This window comes from Danio aesculapii, chromosome 16, assembly GCF_903798145.1.
Source record: "Danio aesculapii chromosome 16, fDanAes4.1, whole genome shotgun sequence".
In the NCBI taxonomy this organism is placed as follows: Eukaryota; Metazoa; Chordata; class Actinopteri; order Cypriniformes; family Danionidae; genus Danio; species Danio aesculapii.
The window spans coordinates 19,704,374-19,727,200 of NC_079450.1; the positions used below are offsets into that span (position 1 = coordinate 19,704,374).

The 22,827-nt window shown below is 35.3% G+C and overlaps 1 protein-coding gene across 1 annotated transcript in view; it reads left to right on the forward strand.

Annotated features, from left to right (window-relative positions):
* tsnare1 (T-SNARE Domain Containing 1) overlaps nt 1–22,827 on the forward strand; it is a 243,443-nt gene that overhangs the window by 178,026 nt on the left and 42,590 nt on the right. The window contains exon 10 of the mRNA XM_056474611.1: nt 2,179–2,261. Coding sequence (XP_056330586.1) covers nt 2,179–2,261 — 83 coding nt within the window. The remainder of the gene's footprint in view (nt 1–2,178; nt 2,262–22,827) is intronic.

The window sequence follows — 22,827 nt, forward strand, 5'->3', positions numbered from 1 at the left end:
AGATTATATACAGTAAACATAATATATACATTATAAGGGACAAAATTTGTTTGTGTTTTACAGCCTCTAGTGTTCATTTCCCCCCAGAAAACTGCATCGGAATGTTCTGTATAGGTAGAAATATAGGCAGAATCACACATTTCAAATGAGCCCTTGCTGAATGCATCTCTTCCCTGCACAGCTTTCCAGCTCTTTCTATGCAAACCCCTTTTTCTTCTTCCCCCTTTCCACATCTCACGGTGGCATAGACCAGCACCAAATCAAATCAGAGAAAGATAAACAAAACCTCATTAGTTCCTCCAGCGAGGCGGAGGTGAGGTGTACAGTGTTTCCCTCAGCTGAGCCTGGCCTGCTTTAACCCCGCTGTAACTCTCCCGCTTCTGCTTTCGTTCTGCTCTCCTGTGTGGTGAACCGCACATTTGTTTTTAATTGGGAAGGGAATTGACTTTGCATTTGAATCAGTGTTCTCACTTGCTAGTGTAAGTACATGTGCATTGGAACAAGACAACTCATTTGGATTATTCAAAGTTAATAATTGGCTGACTTTCCTGCGAATTACGGGAGCAAGGACATAACCGAGTCTTTGTGTGTTTCCTGCTGATTATCATATACTGTGCGTGCTTCTGAGCGCAGTTCTCTGTGGAAAATGTTTTTGTGCTTCATTTTATTCAATTGGATATTAGGTAATCTTTTGGTGTTTGTTTTGTTTCTGTACTGGATATTGTTTAAAGGGTTAGTTCACTCCAAAATGGAAAATATGGTATTAATTACCCTCAAGTCATTCCAATCCCTTGAGGACTTTGTTTAGCTTTGGAACACTAATGAAGATGTTTTAAATAAAATCAGTAAAGCTCTTGACTTTTCGCCAATGTCTACTTTTGTTGTCAGATTGTCAGTGTGCAGGCAATATGACTGTTACGTAATATACACTGACAAGACGTGCAGAACCAAATGCAGTTTATTAAATGCAAGAGCCCTTTCACACAGTGATACCAGTAAATATCTAGAAAATTTCTGGAAACACTTTACCGGTAAATTAAAAAAACGCTGTTCACAAAGGCACGGACGTTCTGGAATTTTTCCGTAAAAGACCGTTCACACATCCATTCCAAAATACCGGTAAATTCTGACATCAATAACCAAAAATGACCTTTAAACGGCTGATCTTGTATTTGTAAACATAGAAGGGGTCAGGCTTTTGTTGATGATTTCACTTTTATTTAAAGCTTTCGCATTCATGCAGCTTGCTTTGAGACATCCAAAGGCAGAAGTGCGAACCGCAGCTGAATGTTTCCACATTTCACTACATTACAAATTCTGTGGATGGATAATTATTGTGAACAGCTTCGATGAAAACATATGGAGGAACACTTTCGCATGTTGAGATGTACATAATATGGGTGTTTCCCAGTACTGCGTTGCAGCTGGAAGAGCGTCTGCTGTGTAAAACATATGCTGGATAAGTTGGCGGTTCATTCCGCTGTGGCGACCCCTGATTAATAAAGAGACTAAGCTGAAGGAATATGAATGAATGAATGAATGAATATTTGTTAAAATTTGGAATATAGAATTTGAGGAAAATGATTGTTTCACAGCTTTTGAGAAGCCATCTGATCATGTAAATAATAAGTTAATAATGTGGGTTGTTGGATTGATTATTTTTACTGTTACTGCTCCTTTATTACTTGATTACTTCTACATTTTGTTTAGTTTTTTTTTGGTGTACCTGGTAATTGTTGTTGGCATCTCTGCTTTTTTTTTAGAAGCACACAGCTTTGTAACAATGTGAGGCTGAGTAAATAATGACATAAATTTCATTTTTGGCTGAACCCTACCTTTCAGCGTGATCTTTTGTGATGAACGTGTATTGGGAGCCACAAAATGCAGCCCAGCTTCAGTTTTTGGCAGCATTAACGTTGAACCCTTTTCTCTGTAATCTCTCTCTCTCTCTCTCCCTGGGAATGCGAACATGAATGAGACAGCGGGTATGTTTACAAAGGTGCTCCGGTACACCGTGTTCCTGGCCATGCTTGTTTTTTTTTTTGCGAAAGTGTGTGAATGAGTCACATGTGCTCTTTTGCAGTTCAAGGTTTTGAAAATCATCTGAAATGGATTATAACATAGTGTACATCAAAACACGCCAACAACAATAACAACGGCTGTTTTCTCTCTTCGCAGACAGCATTGAAGACTACATTCAGACCACTTCATCGAACGTGGAAACAGCCAATCAGGAGCTTGCAAAAGCCAGCCATTATCAGGTATGTTATTGGCTTCTTGGAAAGCCGCTGCTTTCATTACCTGCATTTTTGGCACAGAAAAACGGTTTGGTATGTAAAAGGAGTCTGCCGGTAACAGTCTATGAACACAATTATTGTAGCAGCTTTGTTTATTAGTTTCAGCTGACATCACACAGTGCGATTTCCAACATGCTGTCATTCATTAGCCGCTCACTTCAGTAATCGGCCTGACGGGTAGACCATAAACCCGTTTGAAAATGGAAATTTGTCATTAATTGTTCACACGCTCTGTTTGAGTGTTAAGTATTGTGTGCACAAAGACATAAATGGCTGTAATACACCTTTGTTTACCTTGAGTCATGCATAAATTACAGATTTAGTGGACACTTTTTAATGCAGCTTCACTTAGGCCTTGTTTAAATGCACTCATTTAAAAAGCGTAGCCCTATATACATTTTTGGAGATTGTGAATTATGTAGCCAGAACTACGGATGGCTACATTTCATCTTAAAACGAACACTACAGGGCGGTATGACGCCGTTCCTTTTCACGCCAGCAACTGACCGATTACCTCCGTATGGACGTCTTTATCACTGTTACAAGTTTGCCCAGTGTCTCGCAGTGTATGTAGGTGAGCTTGAGACGTAGAGGGTTGTTCATCGTGACGGCAGGGTTTAAGTCCGGTGAAGAATTATTCCAAAAAGCAGGTAAGACAAAAACAAAAGCCAAAATAATCTTTGTAATCTTAATAATCTTTGGGCCTCTCTTTTTCTGTATTGATTTTGAAAACACTGTCGTTTGTGTTTAGGCAAGTGGGTCAGTCGGTGCTGGTCAGTCGGTGCTTTTTAAACACTATCTGTTGGGTTTAGCGAAGAGTGTGGGCGCTGGTCAATCGGTGCTTTTTAAAACACTATCGGTTGGGTTTAGGGAAGGGGGTGGATGGAGGGATTGCTAAGTTGGTCAGTCAGTCAGTCAACAGCTACCTCTGGTGCATTTATGTGAGAAAAGCAGGCAAAAATGACACTCTCAAGAGAAATTTGCGATCTCAGAAAGCGTACACAGCGACCTCTGGTAGATTCGCGAAAACAAAAACTGCAAAAAAACTTGGCTCCTGGGACGTATTTGGTGCTCTCCAGAAATGTAGATAGGGTTACATTTATGAATGAGCCTGGGTTGTTTTTTTTCTCTCTTTGCTTTGGTCTTTCGTCAACACTAAGAAAGTGTTTTTGTCAAGGAAATTGGAGATTTTTTTTGAAAACACTCTCCAAAGTGGACAACTTCTCTGCCTTAGTGATGTAGAGTGGAAAATGATGACGCATTTTAGTCCTGTACTTAAGCCTGGTTTTATTTTTGTTGTTATTGTAAGGTCGTACTTTCTGTGTGGGTAAGCTGCGTCATCAACAGGATACTGTTTCTTGATATGGTCCAATATCTCACTGTATTTGTTTTGGCATGTTTCCCAGTCTAGATGTTTACTTGCTTTTGCAATTTTAGACTTTTTTTTGTCACCTGCTGCAACAACTAAACCTTGTTTTTGTCCATTTAAAAAACTCTGTCCCTTTCCTCAGCATCAACACAATGTTTCAAAGAGTGGATAGTAAATACACTGCTGATAGAAATGACATATGTTGGAGTGTCTTGCATTTTACTCATGCACAGTACAGGGGTGTACATGTGTGTTTTCAGATATTTCAGTGTGGATGAGCAAATTTTGGAAAACACTTGAAAATGTTAGTGTGGATAGAAAATGTTTTATATGAAAGCAGCTTTCAAACCTATCTAGAGTACTGTTGTTAAACTGAAATAAATAAATAAATAAATAAACAATAGAAATCTCTTAATTTACAGGATCGGTATTTCACGATTTAAAGTTTTTTTTTCCCTGTTTTTTTAACAGTCAATTGCATTATGGGATGTTGATCTTTCACTTTTGATGATGATTTACAACTGTGCATTTTATCAAAGTGATTATTACTAAAGTTTAAGGGGTTTGAAAGTATATTTAGTATAATAAATAATATATATAAACAATCAAGTCTGTAAAATAACATAAAAACTGTACTTTCAGTTAATTACCTTTTTTTAGGTAATTTAATGTACAACACCAAATCAAGCAAAATAATACTTTAAACTATTACAAATGTTAATAAAAGTAACTTTTTCAAACTTTTCAACTTCAAAAGTTGTTGGAGGAGAGATCAAGATCTCAGAATGCAATTAAAAAGCATAAATAATAATAATAATAATAAATAATAATAATAATAATAATAATAAAGACATGAATCACAAAATATGGAAAAATGGTTAATTTATAGATATTTCTACCATATAGTCTTTGTTAAACATTTCTTTGAGTAGAGAGTCTTTGCTAAATATGCTTTTTACATGCAATTGAGACATAAGCATGTAAGAAAGCGACAGAAAACAATAGGGAGAATAGCTATCATTGCTGCTCTTATAGCCACAACAGTATGCTGTGTGCTGTGGGTATGTGTTAGGATTAGAACTGCTAAGACAACTTTAAGATAACATGGTGGTTCCAAAGAACTGGTAGAGAAGATTATTTTTTTTAAACTATTATTATTAATGATTTATTTTTTTAATGATTCATTTTAAAGTAACCATTGTTGCTTTTCTCATGCTACTTTTGAATTGCTCGTTGATCAATTTTAGACGATTTTACATCTGAGTCGTCATCTAACTGTATGGAATGGAAAAGGGATTTTTCAACAAAACAAATGACCCCTCTCACAAGTGGATTGTCAATAACATCAACAGGGTTAAAAACAAACATATGGTATCCTTTGGCTGTCTTTAATAATATATTGACAATCATGTCATTGCTGTAATGATAAATCCCCCATGCCTGAAGCTGGGGGCTGGAAAGAGCCTATCAAAAAGCTTCAAACAGGATTCATTTATTTGAGGAAAAATACAGTAGCACCATGAAATGTAATTTCAAATTTAAATGATGCTTTTCTATTTATAATATAATATATAATACAATATAATATACTTCAATTTTTGCTTTGTTCCCATGATGGCAGAGCTGCGCGCGCGCGTGTGTGTGTGTGCGCGCGTGTGTGTGTGTGTGTGTGTGTGTGTGTGTGTGTGTGTGTGTGTGTGTGTGTGTGTGTGTGTGTGTGTGTGTGTGTGTGTGTGTGTGTGTGGGGGTGTGGTCTGTGTGTGTGTGTGTGTGTGTGTTTATTTCCCCCCCTTACATTAAAAAGTGTACTGTTCATTTATTTCATTTTTATTCATTACTTATTTTATTTTACTATCGTTCAATTTTCACCGTGATTTACTGAAAATTAAATGTTGACAAAACTGTCATTCACTGTAACAATAGTTTATATACTGTACAAGAAAATCTTGTCAGGCTTACTCAACATCATTCAATTACATATTAATACTAATTCATTCAATCATTAATTTTCTTCCGGCTTAGTCCCTTATTTATCAGAGGTTGCCACAGCAGAATGAGTCACCAACTTTTCCACCATATGTTTTACGCAGCGGATGCCCTTCCAGCTGCAACCCAGTACTGGGAAACATCCATATACTCTCACATTCACACACACACACGCACACACACACACACACACACGCACACACACACACACACACACACACACACACATTCACTATGGCCAATAAAGTTAATTCAGTTCACCTATAGCGCATGTCTTTGAACTGTGAGGGAAACCGAAGCACCCAGAAAAACCCACATGGACACAGGAAGAACATGCAAACTCCACACAGAAATACCAACTGGCCCTGCCAAGACTCGAACCAGTGACCTTCTTGCTGTGAGGCGACAGTGCAAACCACTGAGCCACCGTGCCACCTTTAACTAATTAACTGTTTTTATGATTTTTTTTGACAGCCAAGTTTTACCCATTTGTCAGCAGGCAGTTTTAGTCATTTTTTAAAATACAATTTTACGACTACATTTTTTGCTTAAATATATATTTCACAATAAATGAACATTATTTCACCCAAATATTACCAGCAGCTAGCTCTTTGCCACTCTCACATGATCGCCCACTGAAGCTAAGCAGGGCTGCGCCCGGTCAGTACCTGGATTGGAGACTACATGGGAAAGCTATAGGTTGCTGCCAGAAGTGGTGTTAGTGAGGCCAGCATGGGGTGCTCAACCTGCAGTCTTTGTGGGTCCTAACGCCCCAGTATATTGATGGGGACTCTATACTGTCAGTGAGCACCTTCCTTTAGATGAGATGTTAAATCTAGGTCCTGACTCTGTGTGGTCCTTAAAAAAAGAGTAGGGGTTTAAGTCTGGCATCCAGGCCAAATTTGCCCACTGGCCTCTGTCCATCATGGCCTCCTAACTATCCCCATATTGTAATTGGCTTCATCACTCTCTTCTCTCCACCAATAAGCTGGTGTGTATTGTGCAGTCTGGTACAATATGGCTGCTGTCGTGTCATCCAGGTGGACGCTGCACACTGGTGGTGGATGCGGAGATTCCCCCAAAAATGTGGAAAAAGCACTTTGAGTGTCCAGAAAATTGCTTTATAAATGTAAGGAATTATAATTATTATTTTATTTTTATTATTAATTTTATTATTAATTTTATTATTATTATTATTATTATTATTATTATTATTATTATTATTATTATTATTATTATTATTATTATTATTATTATTATTATATTTTGACCCATGTAATTTTCACAGAAGTTGTTTAAAACATTAAAGTAGCTAATTTACTTTTATTTTTTTACAATTAATGCCCTTTACATGTTCAAATTTTTTTGTAAAATTTAATTTGATGTGAACATCAAATAGCATCTTTTTTTGACCCATATATTCTTGATTATATAATTTAACAGATGTTGTCATATTATTCATTCATTCGTTCATCTATTCATTCATTGATTTTATATCCTTGTCTGATTAGATCAGTTCCTATTGGTTGTGGCCTTTCATATCGACCCTATCTGAGCTTCAACATAAAAGCATAGGATAGTAATGGATGGCCATGCACGTATGCGCACACACGTTCATGCGTTTGTGTTTCCGTGCGAGTTAGTGTGTAACGAAGCAAATGAAAGTCCCAAACGGGTGCTTTAGCATTCCTCTCTCGGCCGTAGCTTCCTCGCCTCTTCCTTCCTCCACTTACAAGAACGCGAGGGAGTAAATGAGTGAGTAGCAACAGCTTTTGGATTAATTGTCATTTCATTATCTCAAGGAGAGCTCAGCCGTGACCAAACTCACGCAGAGCAATTTAGCACTTCGCCAGTCCCGCTGCCGCCCCGTCCTGAGGAGAAGCGGAGGCTTAAAGCGCTTCCCCGTCTCCCCCATAAACCCACACTGGTGAACATTACACACGCAAGTCAATTAAAAATAGCAAGTCATTTTCTTTCCGTGGCCCAAAACGTCAGTTAAGCGAACGCAGGATATAAATTGAATCTATAATCCATCAAGCCAAAAGCAGTTGCTCTTTCCGCTGGTGGAAGGTCTGTAAATGACAAGAGTGATGTTGTATCAGCCCCATCAGAGTTCAATGGACCACGATGGAACATGATTGTTCATTACTGTGCTGCTGCTCCAAACTCTAAACTCAAATGAACAGACAGTTCACACCATAATACACAGACTCCAGACTTCAATTACCATTATTCATTCTCTCACTCTCTCAATTACAAGCCCATTTTGCGACAGGGGGGAAGTGTGCTCGTAACTAACTGAAGCTTAGTTAAGTTTATTTAATTCCACGCTAAAATCTGGTTGTATTTTGTAGGTGTTTTGACCTTACTATAACTGCATAACATCATATGACAATGTTATACTTTCTGTTGTTTATATTTAATGTGCAAGTCAGAATAAGTAGAGTATGTCTTTAATACAGTATTTAGTTTTACAATCGCTAAACTTAAATAGACAGACAGTTCAGACTCTCTATTAGAAGCCTATTTTATTATGGGGAGAAGTGCGCTTGTATTTGTTGGAATTTTATCTTGCAATTCTATCCGTGTTCAATACAAGACTCAGGAGAAGGAGTTCAATGTCAAAAGTGTTTGTAATTTATTAGATACAAACTAATAATTCAATAGCAGAGCTCTGGGTTATGCAAGAATTACATTCGGGAGGTTCGCAACACTTCTACATTTACCTGACTCCAGTATTTATACACAGCTTTGGTGGAATTCATCACTTGTCAATCATTCTGCAGTCTTCTGGCACCCGCACCCAAACATACTTCCTTTTTCTGTAATCTTCTCTGTGCACATCAGCTGACATTATTATCATATAATGCTCTGCAACATTCTGTCTTCACACCTTTAACCACATCTCATTGTATAGGAAAGCTAAATGAGAAATTAAATTTGTTTTCATCGATGTCACTCTATCTTTCCAGTCAGTGGCAGGAAACTTCTATGCTTCATTAGTTCAAACTGTATCACACTCAGCAATACAAATGTTTAATGAAAAGTAAAAGAACTAAGTAATAAAAAAATTTATTTCTTTTTCACAACATAACTAACTGAAACTTTGTCAAGTTTATTTAGTGTGACGCTGAGGTCAGCAGCATATTGTTGTGTAGAAATGTACATTTTTAAAATAAATTTATAAATTACACAGTTGAAGTCAAAATTATTAGCCCCCCTTTGAATTTGTTTTTGTTTTTTAAATATTTCCCAAATGATGTTTACCAGAGCAAGGAAATTTTCACAGTATGTCTGATAATATTTTTTCCTCTGGGGAAAGTCTTATTTGTTTTATTTCGGCTAGAATAAAAGCAGTTTTAAATTTATTTAAAACCATTTAAAGGTCAAAATTATTTGCTCTTTTAAGCCAATTTTTTTTCAATAGTCTGCAGAACAAACCATCATTATACGATAACTTGCCTAATTACCCTAACCTGCCTGTTTAACCTAAATTAACCTAGATACAGTAAACATTTAAATGTCACTTTAAGCTGTATAGAAGTGTCTTGAAACATATCTAGTAAAATATTATTTACTGTCATCATAGCAAAGATAAAATATACCAGTTATTAGAAATTAGTTATTAAAACTAGTATGCTTAAAAATTGGTGAAAAAAATAAACAGGGGGGCTAATAATTATGACTTCAACTGTATGTATGTATATATATATATATATATATATATATATATATATATATATATATATATATATATATATATATATATATATATATATATATATATATATATATATATATATATATATATATATATATATATATATATTGTCAGCAAGAAGTTTTATTAATTTTTACTTTGTCCATTGTGACGCCATTTAGTGATTTAGTATGCTCGTAACAAACTGAAGCTTAGTTAAATTTATTCAATTTGAAGCTAAAGTCAAGTTGCATTTTGTGAGTATTTTCACCATTACTATAACAGCATAACACATTGTATATAAATGTGCATTTTATAAACTTTTATTTTTTTCTTTTGACCGCAATAAATTATATTTATTCACAAAATACCATTTAGTATGAAAACTTGCTGTAAGGCGACACAGTGGCACAGTGGTTAGGACTGTTTTCTCACAGCAAGAAGGTCGCTGGTTCAAGTCTCAGCTGGGCCAATTAGCATTTCTGTGGAGTTTGCATGAACATATTATATTAGAATATATTTCGTAGAATATATTTATTTATGTGGTCAAAGGTCAAAATAATTATTTAAGTAAGCAAGTTAACAGTTCACACCATAATACACAGACTCCAGGCTTCGATTACCATTATTGATTTAGTATGATGACTTACTGTTTTAAATATTTTATATGCAGGTCAGAATAAGTTTGTTTATTCATTAATTATTAATTAAATTCAGCACTGAGGTCAATATTGACCATTTTGCTGTAACTAAAAATACTGTTTATAATTTAATGATATTATATAGTAATGTAAATTTTAGACACAACATTTACCAAATTCAAAACTGTATTTTATCAATTGCCTGAGAATTTTTTTTTCCTTGCCACTTATTTTATTCTAGAAATTGTTGAAAAACAAACAAAAAAATAAAGGAATTGCTATGTTTGAATGTAACAGCTCTTGAGAATGTGAATGTGTAGACTTGAAAAGTATGTTTTTGAAATCCAGTAAATAAAAAAGTTCATTCATTCATTTTCTTTTCAGCTTAGTCCCTTCAATTCACCTATAACGCATGTCTGTGGACTTGTGGGGGAAACCAGAGCACCCGAAGGAAACCCATGCAAACATTGGGAGAACATGCAAACAAAAATGACACAGCCGAGGCTTGAACCAGTGACCTTCTTGCTGTGAGGCAACAGCGCTACCCTATAAAAAAAGTTAATAATAATAATAATAATAAAAAGAATAATAATAATAATAATAGTACAATAATAATAATAAGTAACTATCAAATTTGCTACCTATTTGTGTTTGCTACCTGATTTTATATAATGTGAAACCCCCGTGGTCAAATATTAAGCAGAATAAAAATAAATGACAGAAAAAATAAAACAATTTTAAGGATTCCTATTTATGTCACATTGGGTAACATTTTTGACTAAGCAGTGACTTATTGAATGCCATTTTATGGGTCACTTAAAATTTAGTGTAAAAATCAGAAAATTACAAATGAATAAATATGATTTTGAACAAACTCACCATGCATACAAAAAATAAGCAATAATTATTTTGTTTAACCTCTATGTATGTTTGTAATGACTTGTGAATTAATGCTTGTAGCTTAACCACACCAAATGTATATTTACTGCATTAATATAACATCAATTAATCTACAAATCCATCATGGAGGTATGTAAAGATATGGACAATTATAAAGTTAATTTAAAGGTTATTTCTTTATAAAGTGCACTGCAAGGATAAATTTGTACGGAAACTAGTAAAAAGCATTTTTAACTGCCCTAACTGAGACATGGCAAACAACAAACCAACAAATAAATAAATAAATAACCTCCTAGACTATATTTCACGCATATTCACTTGTATTTGAATGTAAACCGTAATCTACTAAAATCCAATAGCATAACCACTGTTGTGCGACAAATGTATTCCATTTTCTCACAGATTATTGCTTACACATAGCTGATATCTGGTGTGCTGTAGAATGTGTGTGGGCTGTATTTGTGTTAGTTGGATGATCTCGTGGCCTGTAGAGTGTGACAGTGAGCGGGGTGTTGGATTATTATTTGCTATCTGCGTCTACATAAGCCGCATGCTGTCCCGATTGCACTGAATCCACGAAGACCAGACGGCTTATTTGTGTGCCCAGAGCAGATTCACTGCTTCAACATAGCCTCCATAACCCTCACTCCCACACACACGCGCACATCAAAACATAAGGGAGCGAAGCGGGATCATGAAGGGGCCGAATGAAATTCACTTTATCACTTTTGCTATTACGGCTGTGGATACTTAGGGTTAGAAACTTGATAATGCCTTAAATCTCGGAGTTTGTTGAGGACAGGTGTGCTGATACTTTTCTAAAAGGTCAGACTGTTGATTTCCGCAGAGTTTTTGCAATTTTCGCCAGACCGATGATCAAATGAGCAAAAGACGTAACTTGCATTTAGTAAAAAAGGGATCTGAGCCATATCTGGAGACCGTTATCTATTGACTTTAACTTGCTTAGTTTGGGTTTAAAGGGATAGTTCATGCAAAAATGAAAATGTACACTGTTTACTTACCCTAATGTGGTTGCAAACCATTATGTATTTGTTTATTCTGTTGAACATAAAAGAATTTATTTTGAAGAACGCTAAAAACCACAAACATTCATAGTAGAAAACATAAATACTATGGAAGTATTGTTTTGTGTTCAACAGTGGAAAGACACTGGTTGAGAAGTGTATAAACAGAGGTCGGAGCTAGCTCCAAATGGACTGGTCAGCTCCAAGTGAGTGTGACTTAAACTTTAAGTGGGCTGTACAAACCTCTTGGAGTTTTCATTTATTTAATGTCTTTTATATGACACGAAGTCCAACCTATTGTGTTTTATGAAAGTCTACACCTACCCCAACCTTACAGTAACCTTTTGTGTTTTATTAACCTTTTCACCTGCCCCAACCCTAAACACAGCCCACTTTAGTATGTCCCTCCCACTTTGAGTTCACCCAGCCCACTTGCATTGTAAGTCCCTCCCACTTTGAGCTCACCCAGCCTCTTGCATCATAAGTCCCTCTCACTTTGAGGTCACCCAAACCACTTGCATCATAAGTCCCTCCCACTTTGAGCTCACCCAGCCCCTTGCATCATAAGTCCCTCTCACTTTGAGGTCACCCAGACCACTTGCATCATAAGTCCCTCCCACTTTGAGCTCACCCAACCCCTTGCATCATAAGTCCCTCTCACTTTGAGGTCACCCAGACCACTTGCATCATAAGTCCCTCCCACTTCGAGCTCACCCAGCCCCTTGCATCATAAGTCCCTCTCACTTTGAGGTCACCCAGACCACTTGCATCATAAGTCCCTCCCACTTCGAGCTCACCCAGCCCCTTGCATCATAAGTCCCTCTCACTTTGAGGTCACCCAGACCACTTGCATCATAAGTCCCTCCCACTTTGGCAACGGTTATATGGCAATATGTACATTACATGAGTTTATGTTTGGATTTCACATATAAAATGTGTAATTTATGCAACATTTATTTCAAAATACTGCAAAATTGTCTGTTTACATTTTCAATAATTGGAAATGCAAAAATGTACATGTAGGTTCAAATATATTAGCTACAGTGGTCAGCATAGATGAGTACACCCCAGTTTGAAAATGAATATTTTTATCCATATCTCAGGAAATATGGGTAATATATTGGTACATTTGAACAAAACAGATTTATTAAACTATATATTTAATATATTTATTAAAATATTTTTTTGGTCGGCAAACCTCGGAAATGGAAAGAGAATACATTTAAATTCATGCAAAATATTGCAAAAAAAATTACAAACTACAACAATTCAACAATTGTATATATTTTTTGTTTCTCTTAAGTTTAGCTATTTTTAAAAATTTTATTCAATAATTTTCTTTAACATATAAATTTGAACCATTACTGTAAGTTATTTTGTTAGCTCCAGATTTGGTTTCAGTACTGACTATTCTAATGTGTATGCACAAATAAAATGTTGTAAAGCATCCTATAGACAAAAAAATTATTTAAAGGGCACATAGTTTACCTCTTTTTTTATGATTTAATACTAATATTATGGTTCTTCTGAGTGTGCCAGTTTAGGTTCAGTTTAAAACACAATTCAGATTATTTTATTATAATGTGTTAAAAAGTGTCATGTTGGGGGCGTGTCCACAGTTCGCTGATTTAGGGGTGTGTTGCTTCCCGCCCAATGTAACAAGGGGGCGGGGCCATGACCCGCTCTGTGTTTGCAACACAGACAGGCAGATTGAAAGGAGGAGGAGAGGATCAGCATTCAGTCGTACATGTACGACTCGGACACAGACCAAGCAGAGAGTACAAAATCATTTGTGTCTTTGTACAGTTTTACAGCCAACTGTGTGCTAGTTTCAAGTGCCGAGCTTGTACACAGAAACTAATAACCACCCACACTAAATTAACTTTGACTGAGGCACCGGATGCGCCGTTTGAAGCCGCGACACGGCACACCAGACACTCTCTGTGGCGCGGCAGAGACATGAAGTGTCCCGAATCATCGCGCCACGCATTTTTGAATTCTAAACATAGGTTTCTGCAGCGGTCCGCAGCGCCTAGCCGTCGACTTGAGTGTACCCTGATAGAAACCGATGTTTAGAATTCTAAAACGCATGCTAGTTAAGATCATAGGGAGCTTCTGGGATCGCGAGAAATGCAAACAGCTGAAGTATAAGGTAGACTCAATGAGAAGTACACATGTTTGCAAACCTACCTAAAGATACAACCAATAATTCCGATTAGAGCGATAATGTGGAGAATATTGATCTTGTGTTGAGCCCAATGAGCCTTGCATCTAAAAATAGAGCTAGGGTGTTCCTTTAGGGATATCGCTTCGACTCACGCTGAAAATGGCGGACGTGAATCAACAAACTGAGGATATGATGATGCGCCAATATTGTCAATCAATATTGGTGGGCAGGGGGACCGCTCTCCTACGTAAAGTTACGGTCGATCTGAAAACCGCTCCAATTGGTCCACCGTTTTTTATGTTGTTAAATTGAAAAAAAAGCACTGGGTGTGCTTATATCACCCCAATATGACGGTCTATACACCATACATGCACATATGTCTGTCCAAACAGCTTGAAAAGTAGATTTTTTACCATAGGTGCCCTTTAAATTAGAGATTTGTGGGGGGTGTACTCACATATGCTGAGCACTGTATGAATGTATCTGTTCATATATGGCCTTATATCAGATTTTCGTACACGAAGGACCATATAGCCACATGCCAATGCTATAGCAACCATAGTAGCATACTAAAGCAAACTTGAAACGACTTCTCATGGCACTGACAACATGTTTTTATCATCAAAGCATCGCTCACATCTTCTCCAGCATGTAGTTACACTCAATAGTGGTGCGCTTTCCACTCTTTTGTTGGCTAAATTAGAGAGCAGTGTGAAGTAAAGCAAATCTGTAGTTTCCTCATTGTTTACAAGTAAATTGCTCCTCATGTTGAAAGTTTGTCAGGTTTGTGTAATGAATGCAGAAAGCAGCTGATCAGTGCTGTGTCACGCTGTGATCAGACACAGCAATGCAAATCAATCACGCAGTGTAATTTGGGTAATGGTGATGAATGGAGTTTAGATGGCGCTGATGACTGCCACACAGGCCTGTCTGTAATATCGGAGCTGAAGTGGGATGAATATGTATGTGAATGAGGGAATGTTGTGGAGAGTTTAGCACAGAAGCATTATTCTTCATGAGCTGGAATGGGCCAACTGGGATACTGACAAAGATGCTGGTGCTAACAGTGATAATTTACTGTATGGGAGAACACTACAGACTGAAATAGATGGCGATGCTTTGATAGTAACTGCTAATGATATAATATGATATAATATAATATAATATCATATCATATCATATCATATCATATCATATCATATCATATCATATCATATAATTTAATATAATATAATATAATATAATATAATATAATATAATATAATATAATATAATATAACATAATATAATATAATATAATATAATGTAATATAATATCTAGTCTAAAATTTGTAAAAAATCTATTATTTTTTTTTTATATTGCATGATTGTAACACAACAGAAAATACAATAAATATTTTTTTAATTAAATAATTAATAAAAAAGCAAGTATTTTAAACATATTTTAAATATGTTATATTATTATATATTATATATTATATATGTTATATTATTTAGGCATAATTCTTTTGGACTGAATTTGAGCATAACATATGTAAACATTGTAAAAGAATAGTTATGTGTCTTTTCAGTTGGTGAATAAAGTAGTTGGAAAGTAGAAAAAAAAGTTTATTTATTTATTAATACATTAATTTATTTATTTTATGTATTCTGTTTATCATGCAGTGCAATCCATTTGGACAATAAATTTTTATTTATTTATTTATTTATTTATTTATTTATTTATTTATTTATTTATTTATTTATTTATTTATTTATTTATTTATTTATTTAAATATTTATTTATTTTGTTTACTTTGTTTACTTTGTTTATTTTGTTTTTCAGCAATGCAAATCAATCATGCCGTGCAATCCATTTGGACAATAAATTTTATTTATTTATTTATTTATTTATTTATTTATTTATTTATTTATTTATTTATTTATTTATTTAAATATTTATTTTTTTATTTTTTGTTTACTTTGTTTATTTTGTTTTTCAGCAATGCAAATCAATCATGCAGTGTAATCCATTTGGACAATAAATATTATTTATTTATTTATTTATTTATTTATTTATTTATTTATTTATTTATTTATTTATTTATTTATTTATTTGTTTGTTTGTTTGTTTATTTGTTTATTTGTTTATTTAGTTTTTTAGCAGTGCAAATCAATCCTACCGTGTATTCCATTTGGACAATAAATATTTATTTATTTATTTATTTATTTATTCATTTTTATTTATTAGTAGTAAGCAGGAAAAAATTAAACAGACACACAATAAGTAAATAAATTAAAATAAATAAATAAACAAATAAATTGGCTGTGGGTATCGCTGTCATCTCACAGAAAGTAGGTCGCTCCTTCGAGCCCCAGCTGGGTTAGTTGGCGTTTCTGTGTGGAGTTTGCATGTTCTTCCTGTGTTGCCGTGGGTTTTCTCCAGGTACCCCAGTTTTCGCCCAGTCCAAAGCTATGCGGTACAGGTTAATTGAATAAACTAAAATGGCCGTAGTGTATGAGTGTGTGTGTGAATGAGTGTCTATGGATGTTTCCCAGTACTGGATTGCAGATGGAAGGGCATCCGCTGCGTAAAACATATCGTCACCATGGAATTATAAGGTTCTTTCTGCGTTCTGAATGAATTTTAGATATTGAGCTTCAAAGCTTTTGCATTCAGTATAGCAAACAGTATGTGTGTAACATATGTTTTTTAAAATAAAAATTATTAAAATGTAAACAACTAAAAACATCCCGTAATGTAAATAAGTTTTCATTTATTAAGAATTTGTCAATAACTTAATTTTTACAAAAATGTCAGATTGAACCTTATAATTCTAAGGTAACGATATGCTGGGTAAGTTGGCGGTTGATTCCACGGTGGTGACCCCTGATGAATAAAGAGATTAAGCTGAAGGAAAATTAATTAATGAATGAACAAATAAATAAATAAATATATATATATATATATATATTTTTTTTTTTTCATTTATTATTGTTTTTTATTCACATATTATTATTATTGACTTTATTTTGTTGTGTGTATTTGATATTTTTCTCTTACTAGTGTTTATAATATATAAATCCTTGATGATTTGATTTATGCAAGTCATAAAAATGAAATGCCACCACATTTTTTTCTTAATGAAAACCATGAAAACTAAATCTCCTAGAACAATTAGAGTAAAGCATCTGCTGCATTCTCTACTACATGACACAATATACATTCAAACATTTTTCAGTGTAGGCACATTCAAATAAAAATAATTTGCTCGTCTTCTCGGGCTTATGCGGGGTGTCAGGATCAAGGTGTATCTGTAAAACTCTCCTTGTTCATCTAACTCTTTCTAACACTGAGATCCTCAATCCTCCTGCACAGCGTGTTTGTCGAAAGTGGAGACCTCAAGCTCCTGTTTATTTGCTATGTTTTTTAAACATCACAATCAGGAAGTATTGGATTCTGCATTTTTTATGTAAATTGCTCGTAAGCCGATTACAAGCCAGGCAGTAGCAGCGCAAACATTATTTATTTTATGGACCTTCAATTTTCTGAGAAGATGAGATAAAGGCAGAATATTATTACATATGTAATCATCATGCTGTGATATTATGACATTATAAAGATGTTTCTCGTGTCACAGAAGGTAAATAAATCTAATCCTCTTCTCTCTCTCTCTCTCTCTCTTTCTCTCTCTCTCTCTCTCTCTCTCTCTCTCTCTCTCTCTCTCTCTCTCTCTCTCTCTCTCTCTCTCTCTCTCTCTCTCTCTTCTCTCTCTCTCTTAAAACCGATGCAAAATGTCATGTCCACCTATGTGAAAGTGAAATTTTCTGCAATATTATATAGGTCAGTGTGCTGTAGTAGAGTTTAACAGATACAATCTGTGTTTCTCCATGGCTGGAAATCCATTTGGACACATGATGAGTTTGTCCAGCAGAAATATTGCACTTGTCCTCATATAATAGACTGTTACAAGTGGAAAATTGGTGATTGTCCATATGTTTGTCCATACTGAGTGAAGCTCAACCTCATTTTAACCGTAGTCCTTTCATTCAGCAATCGGAATAGTATGCCATTCAATTCCTTATGGATGTTTGTATTTATGAGTCTGCATGTTACAGTATTACGTATACAGTACCATTTCCATGTAAAATTGAGCACGATTTTACTGTAACTACAAAATGATGAAGAAAGTGCATGAGTGTGCCTTTACTTTTTACTGTAATGTACTTGATGTCGTAATTGTACATGGAGAGTTCAGATGCAAAAATCTCTAAGTGCCATCTGACATTTTCTTCTGAAATTGGCATTTTTTTCAGCCTATTCCTCTATGTTAACTTTAAGTACAGTAAATGTGAAATTACTGAACCTACACACAGCAGGCTGAGAACATTTCACATGGCATTTAGAGGCTTTTGCATCTGAACTCTTGACATGTACAGTATGTATCTGCATGATTGTACAATACTATGCTATAATTTGTAGATAAAAAAAAATAACGTTCCATTAATTTCAACATGTACATTTAGGTCCATAAATATTTGGACATTGACACAATTCTAACATTTTTGCCTCTATACAGCAACACAATCGATTTGAACAATTAAACAAACAAGATGTGCTTTAACTGCAGACTGTCAGCTTTAATTTGAGGGTATTTACACTCAAATCAGGTGAATGCTGAGGAATTACAACAGTTTGCATATGTGCCTCCCACTTGTTAAGGGTCCACAGCTATAGTGAGCGATCTCTAGGGCTGTGACACGCGCATGGGAATGGTGGGCGGGGAGAACCAGCTAATCTGCATTAAAGGCTCAGGCAACAAAAACAGCTACAATGTCATTACAGCTTAAACTTCTAATATACAAAAAGGTATAATAAATAATCTGATGGGTATTTTGAGCTAAAACTTTACAGACATTCTGGAGACACAAAAGGCATGGTGCCCTTTAATGCTGTCATTTGTTTGATTAACAATTTTTTGTTCATCAAATGATATTTTATAGTGTCCACAAAAATAAAAGTATGATATAAAAGTAGAATATGAAGATTTTTCTTGAGCACCAAATGAGCTGATTTGAGATTAATTGATTTTTGAAAGATTGTGAAACTGAAGTCAAACAAACATATTGACTTCAACAATACATTAACAATACAATACATTATATATACAGTTGAAGTCAGAATTATTAGCCCCCCTTGAATTTATTTATTTTTTTTCTTAAATATTTCCTGAATGATGTTTAACAGAGCAAGGAAATTTTCACAGTATGTCTGATAATATTTTTTTTTCTTCTGGAGAAAGTCTTATTTGTTTTTTCGGCTAGAATAAAAGCAGTTTTAATTTTTTTAAAAACTATTTTAAGGTCAAAATTATTAGCTCCTTTAAGATTATTGTTTTCCTAAAGTCTACAGAACAAACTATAATGTTTAGAAATGTTTGAAAAAAATCTCTCGGTTAAAAAGAATTTGGATAAAAATAAACAAGGGGGATTAAAATTCTGACTACAACTGTAAGTATTTTTATTTGTATTTTTGAATGAGACTTTTCTTGCATAAGAAAAAGAAACCACACTTCTGCCAATCAGACGCATATCATTTTTTTTCATGTCAAAATCTTAAAGAACTGAATCAAATATTCTAATTAAATTATCAGCTCAAATGCGTACAGTACTCGAATCATTTGTAGACCTCCCCCTTAAAACTTATTCAATATCAAGGTGCTTTGGTTTTACTGCTTCTACAGCAGCTTGACTAAATTGGGTGCATGGAGAGGGAGAAAACTCATTTCCCTTTCCCTTTTCTCTCCTCTGGCTGGCACTTCACTCCATCAGCTTTCCTTTTATCCTTAAGTCATTTTGCCTTTCTCTTTCTCACTCTGTGAATGTCTACGCTCTCCATCTCCACTCACCTCCCCACTGCGAAAGCAGAAGACGAAAAAAAAAAGCTCCAAAATGGAGCAACAGTTGTATTGTCACCTAAAGCTTTTTTGTTCCTTTTTTTTAACCTGATTTATTTTCCTGTTTTCTCTGAATGACAGAACAGGCCTGGGATAACGCAGAGTGAAATTCAGCGCAGAGACTGTACGCCGACTGATAGAGCAAGCGGAAGAGAGAGAAAGTTTATAAGGCGCGGTTTTTGGAGAAATGTAAGAAAGAAGCGAGGGAATCTGTGGTGACCAGCTGCAAGAGAGGAGATAGCAGAGAGAGGCTTTTAATTCCCAATCCCTACAGAGCCTTTGAAAATTACCAATCTTCTTATCACAGACGCAGGGCTGCTTATGCAAATTGTTGTGGAGTGGAACGTTTAAACGGAAAATTACTCGACAGCAGTTTTTTTTTCTTCTTCTTTTTTTTTCCGTCTCCCTCCCTTCCTCCCCCCACATGCACACTTCCACATAGAAAGCCTGTTTCCAGTCTCAGATAAGAAGATGAATTGCTCTTTGCGCTTTGAAGCACGTCAGGATTTAAAGACTCCAGCCTTGCTGTGGTCTACGACTGCTGCTCTTTCTGGCTTTGTCAGAAATAAAAAAAAAGAAAAAGCAATGGGGAAGGGCATTTCAAAACAACATAGAATCCGTGCTCCAAAACGTCGGAGCTTGCCCGAGGAGGAAAATAAATAAATATGGAAACGCACTCAGCAAGCAAATTCCATTCACTGTTGTTTATTATTCCGCCACTTGTTGGTTGCCTCAGAACTGGATCTTAATTCCTCGACATGACAAAGCAATAGATGCACAGGGGGTTTCCGGTCTTAGACGTTAAAAGTCCACTTTTCGGCACTTTTCCAAATGTTCTTTTGAAAACAGAGCAGGGCTTCCTTCCACTGCGCCGTCTTATCGGAGTGGAAGAGCTTCAGAGGGCCCGAACGCCGTTCAGCCAGAACTGTAGCGCGGCGGTGAATGCTGCTCTCTCATGCTTGTCCAGCAGCTCTTGACTCTAGGCCACGATTCAATTCTGTCTTTGAGAAATCATTTTCAAAGCATGGCTCTGTATTGAGGAGAGAGCCTATAGAGGTCAATTGATGGCAGCGGCTTCATTTCGTACCGCGGTATTGCGTCGGTGCTGGGGAACCTGTTTGGAAAATGATGGTGTAATTTGTTTCTTTTATTCTGTTGCAGGTCGCTTTGCACTTAGAAGGGCCATTCGGACTGGATAATGATTGTTGATTTATTGATTTTAACAGTGGCGAGTGACTGTGATAGAATTTATTCTGGTCTATGTGACATTAATCACAATCTCTTGCTTTTGTTATTAATTCATTAAGCGAATGTGGATGGATGGTTTGTGAATGTGTTTTCAGGTACTGTTGCTGTCCTCATACAATACAACAGACTTAACTGATGTTTTCAGTATCTTGAGTAGTAGTAGTTCATTGTTTTGGTGTAATTTTTTATTCAATTTAATGTTATTTTAAACATGCATGGAGGTTTTCTGTAAAAAAAAACAAAAAAAAAAAACAACGTGAGGCAGATTTTTGAAATCTGAGTGGTTGAATAGTAATGGGGTATAAATAATTTTGGACTTCACTATTTTGGATGCGATTAATCGTGATTAATCTTTGCCCAGCACTAATATATGCTTGTTGAGTTTTGACTTATTGGTGACATATGAAATACTGTTTCGAGGTCCAAGCTGCTGCTCATTTGAATTGAGAAAATATTTGTTTATGGCCACTTTTTAGTCGTATCACACAATCAAAGTGTACACAACAACACAACAGTCTCTAGATTGTCTGCATCACAGACACCAATATTTTAACAATTTATAAAAACATTTATCACTTTCTGGCTGTCTGATATTAGGCATGGATATATACAGTTAAAGTCAGAATTATTACCCCCCTGTTTATTTTACACCCAAGTTTCTGTTTAATGGAGAGTAGATTTCTTCAACACATTTCTAAACATGATAGTTTTAATAACTCATTTCTAATAACTGATTTATTTTATCTTTGCCATGATGACAGTAAATAATATTTAGGTTAATTAGGTTAACTAGGCAGGTTAGGGTAGGTTAAACTGGTTAAAATTAAAATATTAAAATATTTCGGTTAAAATTTGGCAAGTTACTGTATAACGAGGGTTTGTTCTTTAGACTATCGATAAAAAATATAGCTTAAAGGGGCTAAAAATTTTGACCTTAAAATGTTTTTTTTTTAATTATTAAAAACTTATTTTATTCTAGCTGAAATAAAACAAAAAAGACTTTCTCCTGAAGCAAAAAATTCCAATCAGACATACTGTGAAAATGTCCTTGCTCTGTTAAACATCATTTGGGAAATATAAAAAAAAAAAAATTAAGGGGGATTAAGAATTCTGACTTAAACTGTATCGTGAGATCGTGATTTGCATTACATCGCTTTGTAAATGTTTATTATTGCCAGTTGTTGAGTCTCCTCATACACTTTGATAGGGCTCTTGGACCCAGAAGCCACTTCGCATGATGTCGCACTTAACAAGCGTATACAGTCAAGCCCAGGGGCAATAATTTCAGGCTTGCCTGTGTGTGTGTGTGTGTGTGTGTGTGCGTGTGTGTGTGTGTGTGTGTGTGTGTGTGCGTGTGTGTGCGTGTGTGCGTGTGTGTGAGTGTGTGTGTGTGTGTGTGTCTGTGTGTCTGTGTGTCTCTGTGTGTGTCTGTGTATGTTTGTGTGTTTGTGTGTGTATATGAATTGAATACACCAAATAATTAAATTGCCCACCATAGAACTTTGAATGAATTATCATTTGAACAAATCGATAAAAAAAAAATGGTCAAATTACTTTA